General features: G+C 44.9%; 1 protein-coding gene across 2 annotated transcripts in view; it reads right to left on the reverse strand.

Annotated features, from left to right (window-relative positions):
* Nucleotides 1-6,061: 6,061 nt before the first annotated feature.
* Nucleotides 6,062-15,430, reverse strand: part of LOC146782882 (chloride channel protein ClC-Kb-like) — a 260,608-nt gene continuing 251,239 nt past the window's right edge. For both annotated transcript variants that reach the window (XM_085637370.1, XM_085637369.1), the window contains one exon: nucleotides 6,062-7,120. In XM_085637370.1, the coding sequence (XP_085493496.1) occupies nucleotides 6,977-7,120 (144 nt within the window). In that variant the 3' untranslated portion in view covers nucleotides 6,062-6,976. The remainder of the gene's footprint in view (nucleotides 7,121-15,430) is intronic.

Here is a 15,430-nt window from a genome sequence, read left to right on the forward strand (position 1 = left end):
AGACGAAATGGGTCCACTACTGTTGCCCCTTGCCCCGCTGCAATATTATTTAACTTTTACTACTGATTTGCAGACTAGATTTTACTTAACTAGATTCCGTTTATGCACTGTGCACTTCTTATTGGCATTTCCACGTCAAGGAGGGTGGGTTGATAAGCTCACACCCTGTCAGTGTGACAATTTAACGAGCCAAGCACTATGCACTTTACGTTATTCTGCACTTTATATGAAATGGGGAGGAGTAGATTTCTAGTTCCATTATTAAGGAAAATCGGTCCATGCACACGTTGATGGTTTTAACTTTTTGCACTCACTGGCTGCCCCTGATATCTGTATTGCGGTAGCCAATTATATACAAGTTTAGTTGGCTATCGGAAAACGATATGAAATAAGTGCACCTGCATAATGAAGGGATTTTCTGTATGTTGCCATAAAAGGACTATTTTAGATCAATAAATATTACCATGTTGCTCTAATGTAATTACTGTGTGTAAATAATTTGTATCTTTCTGGTATTTTATGATTTATTCTTCTCTCAATGTATTGTCTGTAGCTGTTAAATACACTGTGAACATTTTTTTGTAAACTTTTATGGCTCTGTCGAACCGAATAAAGTTGTTTTTGACTTGACTTGACTTGATGGGAGATCTTACTCTTAACTGCTCCTTGAAGTAGATAGAAGACAGGCATTCTGTTGATGATTTTCACTGGCCTGGCTACAGTGGGGGTTTGTTCTTGGCCTCAAAATATTATGAAGTAGCAATAGTCTTTGTTTGCCAGAAGTCCTTTAAAGAAAAACCCCTGCGAGGATCTCCACGAGGATCTCCACGCACACACCTGTGGAAGCTTCTGTTGTGCGAAGTATGTGTGGCAGAGGGATCCTGACGTGAAGGCCTTCAGTCAGCATGTGTTTGTGCTGCAGCCACCGAAGGGCTGTTTAAACTGTGGTGTGATAGGCAGGGTATTGTCCACTGATGTGTTGACATGTAGCCCCTGTCAACTTAGCTCTCACTGAATTGGTTGTAAGCCGCATAAAGTTATCAAGCTACTGGAAGACATCAGTCAAAAATATGACTTTTAAAGGCATGCTGTGCAAGCAGAAAGCTTAGCACAAGTTGCTAAGCATAGTAACACAGTACATAATTATATACAAAACAATCAAAATCAGAATTAAGCCAAGAATAAACGTAAGCTTCAATGAGTGAGTTCCATTTGTCCGTGGTATTCAGACCTTAGGTGGTTGCTGAACATTTCATAATCCATTTGGGCTCACATCTGTTAAGCAAACTCTGTAAATCACCTCCTCTGGGGGTAATTTCACATGGTCAGCCACTTCTCATGCAAACGACATTTCTGAATGGCTTACAAATCCACTCATTTCTGCACTTTTTGTTATTTCAGAATGATTCTTTTGAGTTTGTTTGGTAGTGACGCCTTTCAATGGTAAGTAGTGTTCAGTATTAGTCTTGGAAACCCAACCCAACCCCTACGGCTGCCCTACTAGATTTACCCTGTACTGTTGGTCCTTTCAAATGTCATAATTGTTCTGTCTGACAAACTATAGGCACAAAAATGTTCGTTCATGACGTCACACATACTTTAACTGACTTTACAAACAGTAACTCAGCTCATGTTGTATATGCGATCAAATGTCCGTGCAATCACATTGACATAGGACAACCGACCCAAAAAGGATAAGACAGGATAATGCAACATGAATCATCAAGTCGTCGAAGTAGAATCCCAAAGTTCTTAAATTGAAATGAGCACCAATACCCCTGGACATCCGGGAGTGTCAGGCCACGAGCCTTCCTTCTTAACTTTTTCCACGCGAGTCTGCTTCCTTTAGAAGCCCAGATAAAGCTGTTTAATTTTCCTTGAAACTCTAGGTCAAATATTTTGGAAAAGAGAGTCTACGTTTATCAAATTAAAAGGTTCATTTGGGTAAAATGTACCTACAATTAGGTTCACTCGATCACATATTTTTAAAGGGAGGTTACCCCATCTCTTGAGTAGCCCATCTATTTCTTTAATCACCCTTCTTGTATTGTCCTTCGATATTTCTTCAAATTGTTCCTGATATCCAGGTATCTCCGCTTGGATTGGCTTTTGTACATAGTGTTTCTCAAGTTCCAGTCCATTATCTCAGTCTTTGATTTATTTATCAAGTACCCAGAGAATCTCCCAAATACCTCCGTTATTTGTTCCATACAAAGTACCGCTTTACTAGGATCTTTAATATTATCAGCATAGACGCCAATTATATTTTTATAATACTTGGACTCAAATGGGATTATCCCTTTGTCTCTGCTAAAACCCTGAGACAGGGGCTCTAGATATTGATCAAAAAGTAGCAGAGAGGGAGGACATCCCTGTTGGGTCTCCCTGGAGATGCTCATTTTCTGGCTAGGCTTCCAATAAGTAGGATCTGCGCGGAAGGTGGATTGTGCAATTTATTAATTCCTTCTATAAATGCTGGGGGGGGACTAAATATTACAAATGGCTCCCAGAGATAAGCCCAGTTGACTATCAAATGCTTTAGCTGCATCTGTTGTTTTTCCTGCTAGCGGGTTTGAAATTGCAACAGCCAAATCAATGGAGGATATTAGAAGGTGTGTTGAATCATGCAATTGCCTACCCGGCACAAAGCCTTTCCGGTCAGTATGTATGATGCAAGTAATGACCGTTGCAAACCTGAGAGAATGCCGGCAAACATTTCATAAGCATTGTTAAGTTTGGATATCTGTCTGGCTGAATTGACATTTTTTTAGGTTTTAATATTGGCAAGGCAGTGGATTTATTTCAGGAGGACGGGTCGCCGATTTATTCATATAGACTGAGTTAAATGGATCCTTTCAAACAAGAACTATGATCTCTTCCAAGACTTTATAAAATTAACTTGGAAATGCATACAGGCCTGCAGCTTTACCATTACCTGACTTGTTCATTTGCACTCCTGTCCGGCTCAAGGGCAGTGCAACTAGTGCGGCCGCACTGGGCGCTGACCTACAGGGGGGGCAATGACCTCGGGGGGGGCTCTGTGTTTAACAATAACATATGATTCAAAAGCACCTGCTGCAGAGTTCCTTGCGCGTCCAGCTTTCAGGCAGCAATAAAAATGTCATGATAAATCTTGTGATTAATGTTCCTGCTGGAAAGAGAGGTCGAGGATTTATCTGGTGGCAGTACGGACTTCCCATAAAGTAGCGCAGAGGGTTAATATGCCTGCTACAGAGAACAGATCTGTATTTTATGTGGATAGCTGAGTGGATTAGTAGAGCCAGCCATTACTAGTGCTTTAAAACAAATGAAATGTATTTGAGAGAGGGTCAATGGAGACATGAGGGGTACTTTTGCTGGGTGGTAGTGTGCGAATCCAAGGAGGTCAAAGGGGGGGGCCACAAAATGTTGTCGCACCAGGCGCCACCAGCGCTAAAGCCGGCCCTGTTTGCGCTGATATATATTTTCTATGCTCATTTCCTCTAAAAGACCTTTCTTCTCCTCCCCTAACTGTTTTTCTTTTAGTTACTCTGGCAGCTCTGGGCTGTCTACAGCAGTGGTTTGTGTATGCAATGTTTTAAACACACTTAAAACACATGCCTCAAAATGAGCCGGATCCTCTGAAGTTACCTTTTTTTTCACAGTTAATTCACTAATATGATTTCTCCCTCTTTTGTAGGCCAAAAGTCTGCCATTTCGCTCCCCGAATTCAAAATGCGCCAGAATGATTGCTTGCCACTTTTCTTATGTCTGTTTTCTATTAACTGCTTAAAAATATAAAAGTATTCTGCCTGTCTACCAATTGTTGCTTCAGTCTGTAGTTCTTCTTCCAAGGTGAATTGCAACAGGACCCTTTCTAGTTCTCCTGTTTATGTCTCAAGCTACCTGGCATCTTGTGCTCTTTGGATTTTGTTTGCCACCTGCTTGCTAGGATAGCACGTATATTACGCCTTATATAGGCATCCCAAACAATACCAAGTTTGTCAGTCTTAAGATTGGTCTTAAAGTATTGCCATTCTCTACCTCTTGATCTCGGATTACTTACAGGTCGAGTTCTGTTTACTGTCCACCTAGTGTTGGTCCTAGTTTCCAGAAATCGCAATATTAGCAAGACAGCTGAATGATCTGAGCAGTGTGCTGGTATATGTGTAACCTCTTCTATATTATCTGCTATTATATTGTCAACAAGAAAGAAATCCAGCCTTCATAAGGTATATCCTGTTTTAATGCAGATTTTTTCCCCGCTAGATATTGCACAGACCAAAATCCTCCATTAGATATCTTAGCTCCCTCCTTACTTTAGCACTGTTTATCTTCCAACCGCGATTAGACCAGTCTAATTCCCCATCTAACAGATTATTAAAATATCCACCCAGTAGGATTCGGGTGGGGAAGTTCAATACATTGAAAGCAAAGGTACTAAGTGGAGAAGTGTCATCATCGTTTGGGCTGTAACATCTAGCAAATGTAAAATTTGTCTCCCCGACTACTACATTTCTCAGTGATCCATCAGCAAGATGCATCTGTTTTGAAAACAGGCGTTTAAAGCTGTTTTTTACTTTATTACAAACACCCCCCTCTTTGAGCACATGGATCGGTCTGTGCTTGCTACTTTATGTACCCAACTTAATTTACTGAAGCATGCCTCACATGCAAATGAAGTCAGATGCGTCTCTTGTAGTAGCAAGAGCTGAGCCTCACTATCTTGTAAGCACTGACTTATCATCCTTTGCTTTTTATGTGAAGGACATTGACTTTCCATGTTAATTGTTTCCGTTTTCAACTTATCCCCATCAACCTTTTATTGTGCTGCCTGTCCTTCTCCCCCTTCCCCCCATTCAGTGTAATGTAGATATGCTCAAAGCCAATCTGATTGTAAATGAGGTAAAGTGTTTTGTTTTTATTCCACTATGCTCCCCACCAAGTGTCCTTCCTCTGGGAACCCTCCCAAAGTCACGTTGCCTAAAGTTATAGTCCTTTTTTATATCTCTGCCCTGGGGATGACAATTCAATATTGCAAAACCTCCCCCAGATGAACACATAGAAAGAAAAAAGAGATGACAACTCTCTTGACTATATATTATGTCTGTCTATTGACTGCACCAGTCTTAACAACTTGATTTTATTGGGAAAATGCTCCATGCCCCCCTCCATTCTAAACTGACCTCTGGATATTTTTGAGCAGCTCATCTACTTGCTCTGCCTTCCCGATGGCATGTAGATCATTTTTTAACATAACCTTCAGCATAGCAGGAAACCTTAACCCCAGCTTTTCTCCAAGCTTCTGCAGTCTTCTCATCCGCTGACCAAGCTCCTTCTGCTGTTGTTCTGTAGCTCTCCATATGTCTGACCTAACGGTGTATGTGACATCTCTGCCCTCCAGCATTTTGGCTTTTAAAGCTAGTCCCAGAATCTGCTCTTAAGCTGTATACGTCAACAGGTTTTGAGTCTTAAGGTGTTCCTTTAGATTCTTTGGGCTTCTTTCTCCAGATCTACCTCAGGATTTCCATTAAGAATTCCATCCCAGAGGAGATTGATCACAAGGCCCCTAAGATCTGAGCCCTCAACACCCTGTGGGAAGCTCTAAATTCTTAAGTTATTTTGTCGAGAATGATTTTCCAGCCTCTCGAGATCTTTAGATAAACTCAGAGTTTGTTGTTTTCAGCATTGATTGGTGACCACACGCATACTATCCTTCTCCTCGGGTCCCCTGACTCCCTGTTGATCCTCTTCTGGTACAGGTCCCGCACACTGAAGGACAGCTGACTAAGCCCTTAATTTGAAACCAGAATGTCTGTGGTATGATCAAACCTGTGGCTGGTGTCACGGGTGCACGCATCCTCTGATCATCAAGCAGTTAGCTTGCCAAGTCCATCCTTATACTGTGTTTGCTCCACTACAAAAACATTTTTTTGTGGTCCATACATTACAGTCATAAGGATATATCAGCGTATCTGTTTAACTTTCACGACGACACTAGGTATACATTGAATATACATTTTGCAACACTCTGTAGAGGTGATTGTGTTATTGTGTCTCTGAATAATGGAAATGCCATTCAACAGGTTTATATTGAGTTTTATTTTGCAATTGGGTTATATAGATACATATTTACATAGTTAAAGATATAAAATAAGTACATCCCAGCCCGTAAAGTCTTTTTGTTTCCCATAATGCTTCCACATATGTAACTATTCATATGGACATGAATTTAGAGTTGCCTGGTAATGGAACTTCTTCCAATTTCATGAGGATTTTGCATTACATCCAAAAATTGGAGAATTTTGTGGCACCACCCACTCTAAATCAGTACGTGAGACTCTGATTCTGTCTTTGTTTCCCTTTATGACTGCCTCCCTGTGTCTGTCCCGTGCCCCTTTCATTGGGCACACCAGAGCCACTAGTGAATGGGTTGGACCATTGCACAACAGTATTTCCTGATCAGTAGGTACAGCTTCTTTTTCATGGGTAAGGAGCTCTGTTTCTCCCAGCACAGTGAAGCCAAGCTGCCTTAGTCTGTGGCAGTCAGCAGGGCACCACAGTATAACTGTTTTGTCAAATGGTAATAGAAAGTACATTTTCAGCCTTCGTGTAGAAAAGGCAGAACCATGGTACAGAAATAGGATCAGCTACTTAAGCCACATCATCCGTTTCTCTACCAAAAACATGAACCCCAAAAAGAGCTCTTCGAAGGCACCAGCATCGCCAGGACTTGATTCTGGTAAAGCCCAGCTCTGCTGAGGCACTTTAATCCTGGCTACTTTACCAGCCCAAGCGAATGTATCAAATACGACAGCAATTGTGTGTAGACCGCAGAGCCAGACCTGCTGCTGAATTCAATGTGAGCAAGGGTGTGCAAACAGAGGGCTCTTGCATCATAGGGTTTTCTCCTCCAGAAAAGACTCTCTGCCCTAGAAATCAGTTTGCTGTTTTGTCTGTCTGATTCTGAGGAATTGCTGCAGTGGGTCACCCTCTTCTAAGCACTTGACTCCGGGATGTGTGAGGTCCGGCGCACCAAGGTGATCCGGGTGGGGTCTTGGGTCCCTTCGACAACGATCTCTTTAGGTGTTTCTCTCCTGGTGAAGGTCCCCTTCACAGAGCCATGTACTGCATCCTTCAACTGAAAACAGACAGGAAAAGATAGGCAATGTCAGAAAAGCAGGGTTAGGAAGACTGCAGCAACATCTGAACAGCCCATGAGCATTATCCCAGAAGGAAAACAGTGTAAAGGCCCCAGCGTCAGCAATGTCATGGAAGGTTGTCAGTGTTAGGGCCACTGCAGTGCTATCCTTTGGTGACAATTAGACAGGGCCTTCATCAATGTTACACAAGGTTGTTAGCAAAGCAAGATAAGGCTTGCTGACAGTTCTGCTTGAGTGATCTCTTGGCAATGTTAGCCATAGTTAGTAGCAGGATAGCAGTATTAGAAAGTGCCTTCATGAGTGTTCTACTGGGGTGTCAAGAATGGTAGAGGAGTCATTCAGCAGTGCAAAGTAGGATTGTCCATTGGCACACGTATTGATTTTAAATTGAAATACTTAGCCATTTACTTAAACAGCAGTTCTTCCATTCATACATTCAGCTGTCAAATGGTTGAGAAGATAACATGAAATTCTTTCTCCAGCTGGCATTGTGAGCAGTTCAAGAATAGTTGTGGAAACAATCATCTCTGCCCAGGGGGCACAAAGGGAATTCCTAGAGGTTATAAAATACCCTTAGTTTCAAAAAAGAAGGTTGAAACGGTAGACTATTGGCGGAGGAATGCGTATGCGTAAGAGAAGGTGCGGTCCATCCTGAGACACCTTCCAATATAAATGAAGGGTCATTTATCTACTTTGATCACAATCCTTAAGGAAATTAAACAAAGAGCCCAAAAGGCACAAGGGCATTGTTTGAGCTAAAGCCCGCTCCCCCAAGGAATCTCAGGAGGGGGAATCAGAGTGAGCCTGGCACATGGCAAGAAGGCATAAATGTCCATGCTAAAAAAACTTACAGCAATGAACCCTGTGGATAGAGTCTAAATATCTTCATTGGAAAGGGTGCAGGACATAATCCAAGGAGGAGTACTGCACAGCATGAAGGAAATGGGCACTTTGAACCAACAAGGATCTACTTTGGAAGCACAGAGGGGAAACCTGAGTGCAGAAGCCAACTGGAGGAACCATTCTGAATAGTTTGCAGTTGGTTTTTTCACTCACCTTGTGACAAAACTTGGGTAGTTTGACCTGAAATAGAGGTCATTGCCTCTGACGTCTGCTCTTGGCTGCTATAAGCATCTCAAGAGGCTTTGAAATTAACTGTGCAGAGCTGGCTTTAAAAGTACATGCAATCAGATTGTGATCAACAGGGCCCCCAGGTCCTTTACATGGGGGGCCCTTGGGTGAAGGGCTGGGTGCTGTGGAATTATTAAACCTGGGCAAGAGGACATCGCGACTCATAGTTGATTAAAAGACAACTACTGAAGTATGTTGAGAGCCAAGGGGCATACCTGAACACTTCAGCTCCATTCCAGTCTCTGCATCTGCAGCACACCTATTTCCTGCCTTTGCCCCTGCAGCCCTATCATGACCTATTTTTCAGAGCAGCGATGCAATAAACTACTAACTAGGGGTCATGCCACTGTCCTATATGTACTTAAACTGCCCATCTCTTTGCCCTTTGCCACATTTACACATTTGCTTCTGATCTCTAAGCAGTAAGTGAGGCGAGGTGAAGGTAATATGTGAGAGATGCTGAGAGAGAGTAAGTGACGGAGTAGTTGTGAAAGGGTTTAAAATGTGTGCATTAGTGAGTGGGATGGAGACCAAGGCCTCAGTAGTAGTATTAGTAGTAGTAGTAGTAGTAAAGTAGTAGTAGTAATAAAGTTTGGACTTCTAACTTTACTACTTCTAAATGCCTTTTGTGAATACTGAAAGTTGTAAAGTTAGGATTTTGTCTCAGTTTAGTAGTAGTAAAGTTAGGAGTCCTAACTTTACTACTACTAAATGCCTTCTCTGAATACCAAAAGTAGTAAGTTTAGGATATTATCTCAGATTAGTTCTGTGAAGAAGCCCGATGACATTTCAGACATTTTTTAAGCAATGCTTTTTATTATTTAAACACTTTTATAACAAGTATGAGAAGGGTTCCAGTAGCCCTAAAAGTCTGGGCACATCACTGAGAAAGTTGTGCACACTCGCAAGTCGTTGCCTCACATAGAGAAAAAAAATGACAGGGAACATTGGGTCCAGTGTCTGCAACCTGATGGATACCTTTACTGTCTCAGGCCTCAGCTTGTAATATCAGTATCTTAGGATAGTGAGTAAATCACACTGGCCATAGCACCCAGGGCAGCAGCACTGACATTCTGAGCAGCCTCCTGGTGCAATGAGCTGACCCAGGCCTATTAAGCAGCCCTGGTCTATGTGAGGAGCGCAACTGAAAATGCATTGAGTGACCCCAGGTTGATTTGGGTAGCACCTCTTCATGTACCTGGAGCGACCTTAGCATATATGTGTGTCGTTTATGACCATTAACAAGCTAACATATTGAGCTGAACTCTGACTCATTTGAGCAGAATCTGTGTGAGGCTATTAAATTTAAACTCTCATTATCAGCCTGGCGTATGAAGCTTTTTTTCGATCAGTTCTGCGAATTAGGAGGCCGTTTGCAACAGCAGAAAGGCCTATTAGAATGAACAAAGCACAAAATGTGATTTGGTAATACATTATAGAATCACAATTTGGGTTTGTGTCCAAAGTCTGAATCGGTATTTGGAAGGGGCGTGTTTAGGGCATCCCTTCCAAATACCAAATTGAATTGGTATATATTAAAGTTTTGCATATCCAGTAGTAAAACATTAATACTTTACGACAACACACATGTAGTTGTAAGCCTTTTGTAAACTGGAAGGGGTCCCCAAGGGACCCCTTCCCCTTTGACAATGTTGAGAAAATATTTTTTAAGAGTAGGCAGTGGTCCTATGTGACCAGTATTTTGGGACCATTGCTTTGTACATCTGGCCCTATGCGCTATACTTTGATATAAAGGGCAGCACCATAGAATATCCATAGAATACTGGATCCACACGCTCAGATCGAACCAACCGGCGACATACAGAGCGGCTTAAGCTCATTCAATGTACCCTGCAAAACTGAAGGACCTAGCACACTTCTTTGACAATCCAGATGAAGTGTGGGAATGGCTGAAGATCTGAGGGGAGATGATACCACCACACTCCGGCCTCAACCAAAAACGTACCTGGGGCACCCGTGTCAGGGAAGGGTCCTGCTGCCACAATCTGTCCTGGGGGCGGTCCCAACACCACCCCACAGTTTGTGAGGACGGCACCATGCAACTCAGTACAGTGGACATTCTGCTAGCGGCCGATGGCATTGAATTGTGGGCCCCAAGTGTTGATGCATTAGAGGGAAAGTGGCTACTGCTCCCCTTTTGTTGATACATTGGTGAGCTGTGCATACGAGTGGGGGGATTAGATTGATGGCTGTAGTGAGATAAGGCGGAGATCGGCTGCAGTGTGACTCCTTGGGATACCAACCATTGATGTGCTGCCTGCAGGGGTGTGTCATTCCACGCCACTGCAATCGGTAGGGCACAAGTGAATATTGGCGGCACAAGCTCAGGGATGTCTGGATGCAGAACAGTCTCATCTGCAGGTAAATGACTGGCAGGGAAGCTGATCTGTGAGTGAGTTAGCTGGTCCCTGTTGACTTGCTTGGATGCTTTGCATGTCCTGGCACATGTGTGGGGTGGGCTTAGATAGTCACAAGTTTTAGCGATGTTTGTCCATCGGGGAGGGGTTTGTTATGCATTGCACGTTTTTGTTTTACAGTTGGCAGCAATTAGTGGGTACTCTGCATGGCAGGAAGTTGGAAGGGAACTACTACACGGCACACATTATGACATGATGAGGGCTGACCGTAGACTCTTGACATGGAATTTCAGAGGGTTAGGGACATACACTAAGCAGTATAGGGTACTCACCTTTTGAAGTGGCATAAAATCTCCTTAGCCTGCTTGCAGGAAACACACTTAGATGACGCAAGTGCTACATGCCTTGCAAAGAAATTCAGGGGGCAGGTATTCCACTCCTCCTACTTGCCATACGCCAGGGACACACTAATCTGGGTAGTGCCCAGTGTCCCATTCTCCCAAACATATATTGAGGCTGTTGTGGGAGGTCGATTTGTCCTGTTGTGGGGGACCCTGGACAGACGTCACTTGACAATCCTGAGCAGCTATGCCCCGAACAATGACGACTCTGCGTTTTTTAAAAAAACATACAAGACCTGCTACTGAACAATGTGGACATGCCACTTCTGTGACTCGGTGACTTTAATTGCATTCTAGACATTGACCTGTAGAGGGTGCCCCCTAGGACTGGTAACAAACATTTAATGACCACCGCGCTTAGTGAAGGGATGCTAAACCAGGGGTTTGTGGATTTTGGCTGATGAGCCACCCAGCGAGGCGGGTATATACCTATTCTCTCTGCCACGCGCAATACATACAGTAGACTGGACAGTATACTGGTGGCAGGATTCCCGCAGCTGGAAGACATTAAGGTGACCCACTTGACGTGTTTCCTGTCGAACCACTTCCCTGTAAGCTGTGCCTTACAGTGGGGTGACTCTGGGCGGAATCCTTGATCCTGGAGGATGTCAGCTGACACACACTTGATATCGGTGGATGACACCAGTGTTGCCACCAGGGCTGGGATAGTGGGCTTCTTTTAACAGCACTTGCAGTGAGTGTATGCCGCAGATCCTGCTATAATCCCAGACTGCTACGTACCATTCCTGTAGGTCCTGGACCTCCCACGACTTGCGTCACTGGCAGCGGAGTCCCTCAACGCCCCTATTGGACTGGAGGAGCTACGCACAGCACTGAGTTTGTTACCATGAGCCAAGGCGCAGCGCGGTGATGGCTTTCAGCGCGAGTTCTATCAGGTGTTCTCAAAGACAGTCACGCAGGGTCTCCTGAAGGTCCTCTTGCAGGTGCACAACAGCATAGTCCTGTCCCCATCAATGTGGGAGGGCGAGATCTGCATGTTCCTTAAACCAGGCGGAGTTGAGTATGACCCTGCCGTTTATAGGCCACTCACCATGATTAACGCTGATGTAAAAATACTATGCAAGTTACTCGCTAACCACCTGGCACCCCATATGACTCAGCTAGTACACAAAAATCAGTGTGGGTTCATCCCGGGCTGGAACACCGGCATGAATCTCGGATGTCTCGCCCATGTCATACATGAACTGCAGCACCTGGACAAAGAGCTGGTGATGGTCTCCATTAACCTAGAAAAGGCCTTTGACACGGTAGACTTGGGCTACCTGCGTGAAGTGCTAACAGCTATGGGTCTTTGCCTAAAATAGCAGGGGTGGGTTGAGTTGCTCTATACTGATACCAGCGCATGAGTCTGAGCAGGGCGAACCCGCTCGAAGTTGTGGGCGTTGGAGAGCGGGACACAGCAGGCCTGTCCCCTGTTGCCCTCCTGTTCGTGTTAGAACCCCTGGCGATCTGGGCACGTTGTGTTTGGTTGGACTGGAGCATACGGCTGGGTGACGCTCGCCACATCATATTGCTCTATGCGGACGACGCGCTTTTCTAAATTGCCATCGCATGCGTAGCACAGCCCATGCTGTTGCAACTCTCAGATGAGTTTGGGAACTTGTCTGCTCTCCGCCTCCACTGTAATACGTCCTTACTCTTTTCATTGACAGCACTGGTCTCTACGCTATTAGATCACCTTCCGAGCCTTGGCCTGCGTTGGGAACTGGCGACTTTCAATATTTGGAGATGCCGGTGGCTCACAATGAAACACTGCAGCTACGCCTTAATAAGGACAATAATGAGCACACTGGCTGTGTCCAAAATGGTGGTGTTGCGGCGATGCCTGTAAACGTTGCAGAACTCACCCTGACCCATGCCTCAGAAAGTCTTTAACCACTGAATTTTGTACTTACATCACTATTGTGGGCGGGCTGGCGCAGTAAAGTAGCCCTGACCACGTTTACCCAACGGTACGAGGAAGGGGGTTTGGTTTTGCCAAGGCTTGATCTGTAGTATTACACCGCACATCTAGAACATGTGGCCTGGTGGCTGGATGAGGGGGACAATTAGGGGAAGCATGTACTGGCAGGATCAGTGGAGGCAGACCGCCTCCCTGTGGTATTAATGGAGGGGGTGGGAGTCGATAGGAACCTCCTCTTTGTTGTTCGCCAGATGGCGCACATATGGCAATTCTATGTAGAAGTAGTTCTGAGGTGCGCCTCCATTTATCAAGAACTACCTCTCTGGATACTAGCGCCAGTTCGGCAGATGATGGACAATATGTCCTTTCAGGCCTGGAGGGATGGTGGGTGTGCACTATTGGGAAATGCATCCTGGTGAGTTTTTCATCACATTTGAACAAGTCTGTGAAGACTATATGCTGGGACCGGGACATTTCCTCCATCACGCTGGACTGACAGAGATGGTCAAACGGACCTGGCCCTCATTCCCCACTGCACCCCAGTCCACGTGTACTCTGGACGTCTTATTGCTCTGTGGCACGGGTAGACATCTGATCACACGAGAGGACATGGCTGGTCCACCGTCCTGGGCGCGTGCTGCGTGGAAGTCAGACCTGGACTCTAATTTGGATGACACTACATGGACGAGTATCTGCAAACTCACACATGCGGTGTCTTGCCACACCTGCTTTAAGCTGGTGCACTACAATTTCCTCCATAGGGCATATATGACTCCCAAGAGTGTCCACCGAATATCCCCCACTCAACAGGTGCCCATGCTGCAACTCCAGCGGGGTGGACTTCATGCACCTGGCATGAAGATGCCAAATGGTGCAGGACTTCTGGGTACAGGTAATGACAGACCTCCAGCAGGCCACGCACTTGCGAATTGATCATACAGCATTACACTGTTTGCTGGGCTATGTTAAAAGACCGAAGGGCCCTAAGATGATCTACAAATTCCTGCAATTGGCGTTAGTTCTGGCCAGGCGCAGAGTGGCCATCACATTGACAGGGCAGCGTGCCCCTGTAGTTGACCAGTAGCATAGGGATATCCAGGAGCTGGCACTGGCTGAAGAGGTGCACATGAAGCTGAGTAGGCGTGATGATAAACTGGAGGATAACATCCTGGTATGGTGGGATATGTGCAACACGTTTCTAGACCTGTGTAAAGACTCAGAGTCTGATGACAGCGATGACACAACTGTAATTGTGGGTGATGACACAAAACCAGGCGGTGGGGGGTAGGTCTATCCGCAGCAATGCTAGGGTGTTCACGATCCGTGTTTGGTGTGTAGACTCGCAAAATTGAGAGATAGAGAAAGGTTGCCCAAGCGTTTGTTACTTGAACGATGATCCTTTCCATCATGACCTGCCGTGTATAATGTTTAATGTTGCCCGTACTGCTGTCTATTGTTCTTTAAAACAGAAAAATAAAGGTTTATAAAAAAAAACCATTTAATAACTGGATCTCATACTGTACCAACACACTGGCTCCCCTGAGGAAAATTAGGCAAGCTAGAAGTAATGCTTAAGCTGGCTGGTACACAGAAGATTTAAGAAACTTCAACCGTCACAGTTAACAGCTAGAGAGAAGATGGACAACCAGTCAAGACAGCACCTCAAGAGACACCTACAAATGTGCTCTCAGAAGGTATCATGCCTAGATCAAAGAAGCTAGAAAAGCAACCCTCACATTGAGACTGGAATCCTGCTCCAACTCTAGCAAAGAACTTTTCAGCATTGTCAGAGAATTGGCCAACCCTTGGTCTAACACCAACACCATCACCCCCTCGCAGGACCTCTGCAACAGCCTCTCCGACTTCTTCCATAACAAAATACTCAAGATTTATAGTAACTTCACACCTCAACTCACCGAAGAAGACCTCATCGGGACACTGCCAACAACTCACAAATAATGCCCATCAACAAACAAAATGGAGCCACTCACCACAGAAGAAACTGCTGGAATTATGAAGACCATTCATTCAGGGGCCCCCACTGACCCCTGCCCTCACCACATCTTCAACCCGGGAAGAACATTGATCAGCACCAACCTCACCGCCATCATCAACACCTCGATTCTTGGCAGAACCTTCCCAGATAACTTGAAACACGTAAAGGTCACAACTCTACCGGAAAATCCTCAGCAGATACAGAAGAACTCAGCAGCTACAGGCCCATCTTCCTCCTACCATTACCGTCCAAAGTCATGGAGAAAGAGATCAGCAGGCAACTCTCTTCACCCCTAAAGCAGCCTCTCCTCCTGGACATCACTCAGTCAGAATTCCGCAGCAACCACAGCACAGAAATCGCCCTCTTGGCAGCAACAGATGACATCGGACTATCATGGACAGAGGGGAAACCACCATCTTCCTTGGCCTCTCAGTAGCCTTCTACACCGTATCCCACAG

The sequence above is a fragment of the Triturus cristatus genome, chromosome 12 (assembly GCF_964204655.1).
Source record: "Triturus cristatus chromosome 12, aTriCri1.1, whole genome shotgun sequence".
NCBI classification, from domain to species: domain Eukaryota; kingdom Metazoa; phylum Chordata; class Amphibia; order Caudata; family Salamandridae; genus Triturus; species Triturus cristatus.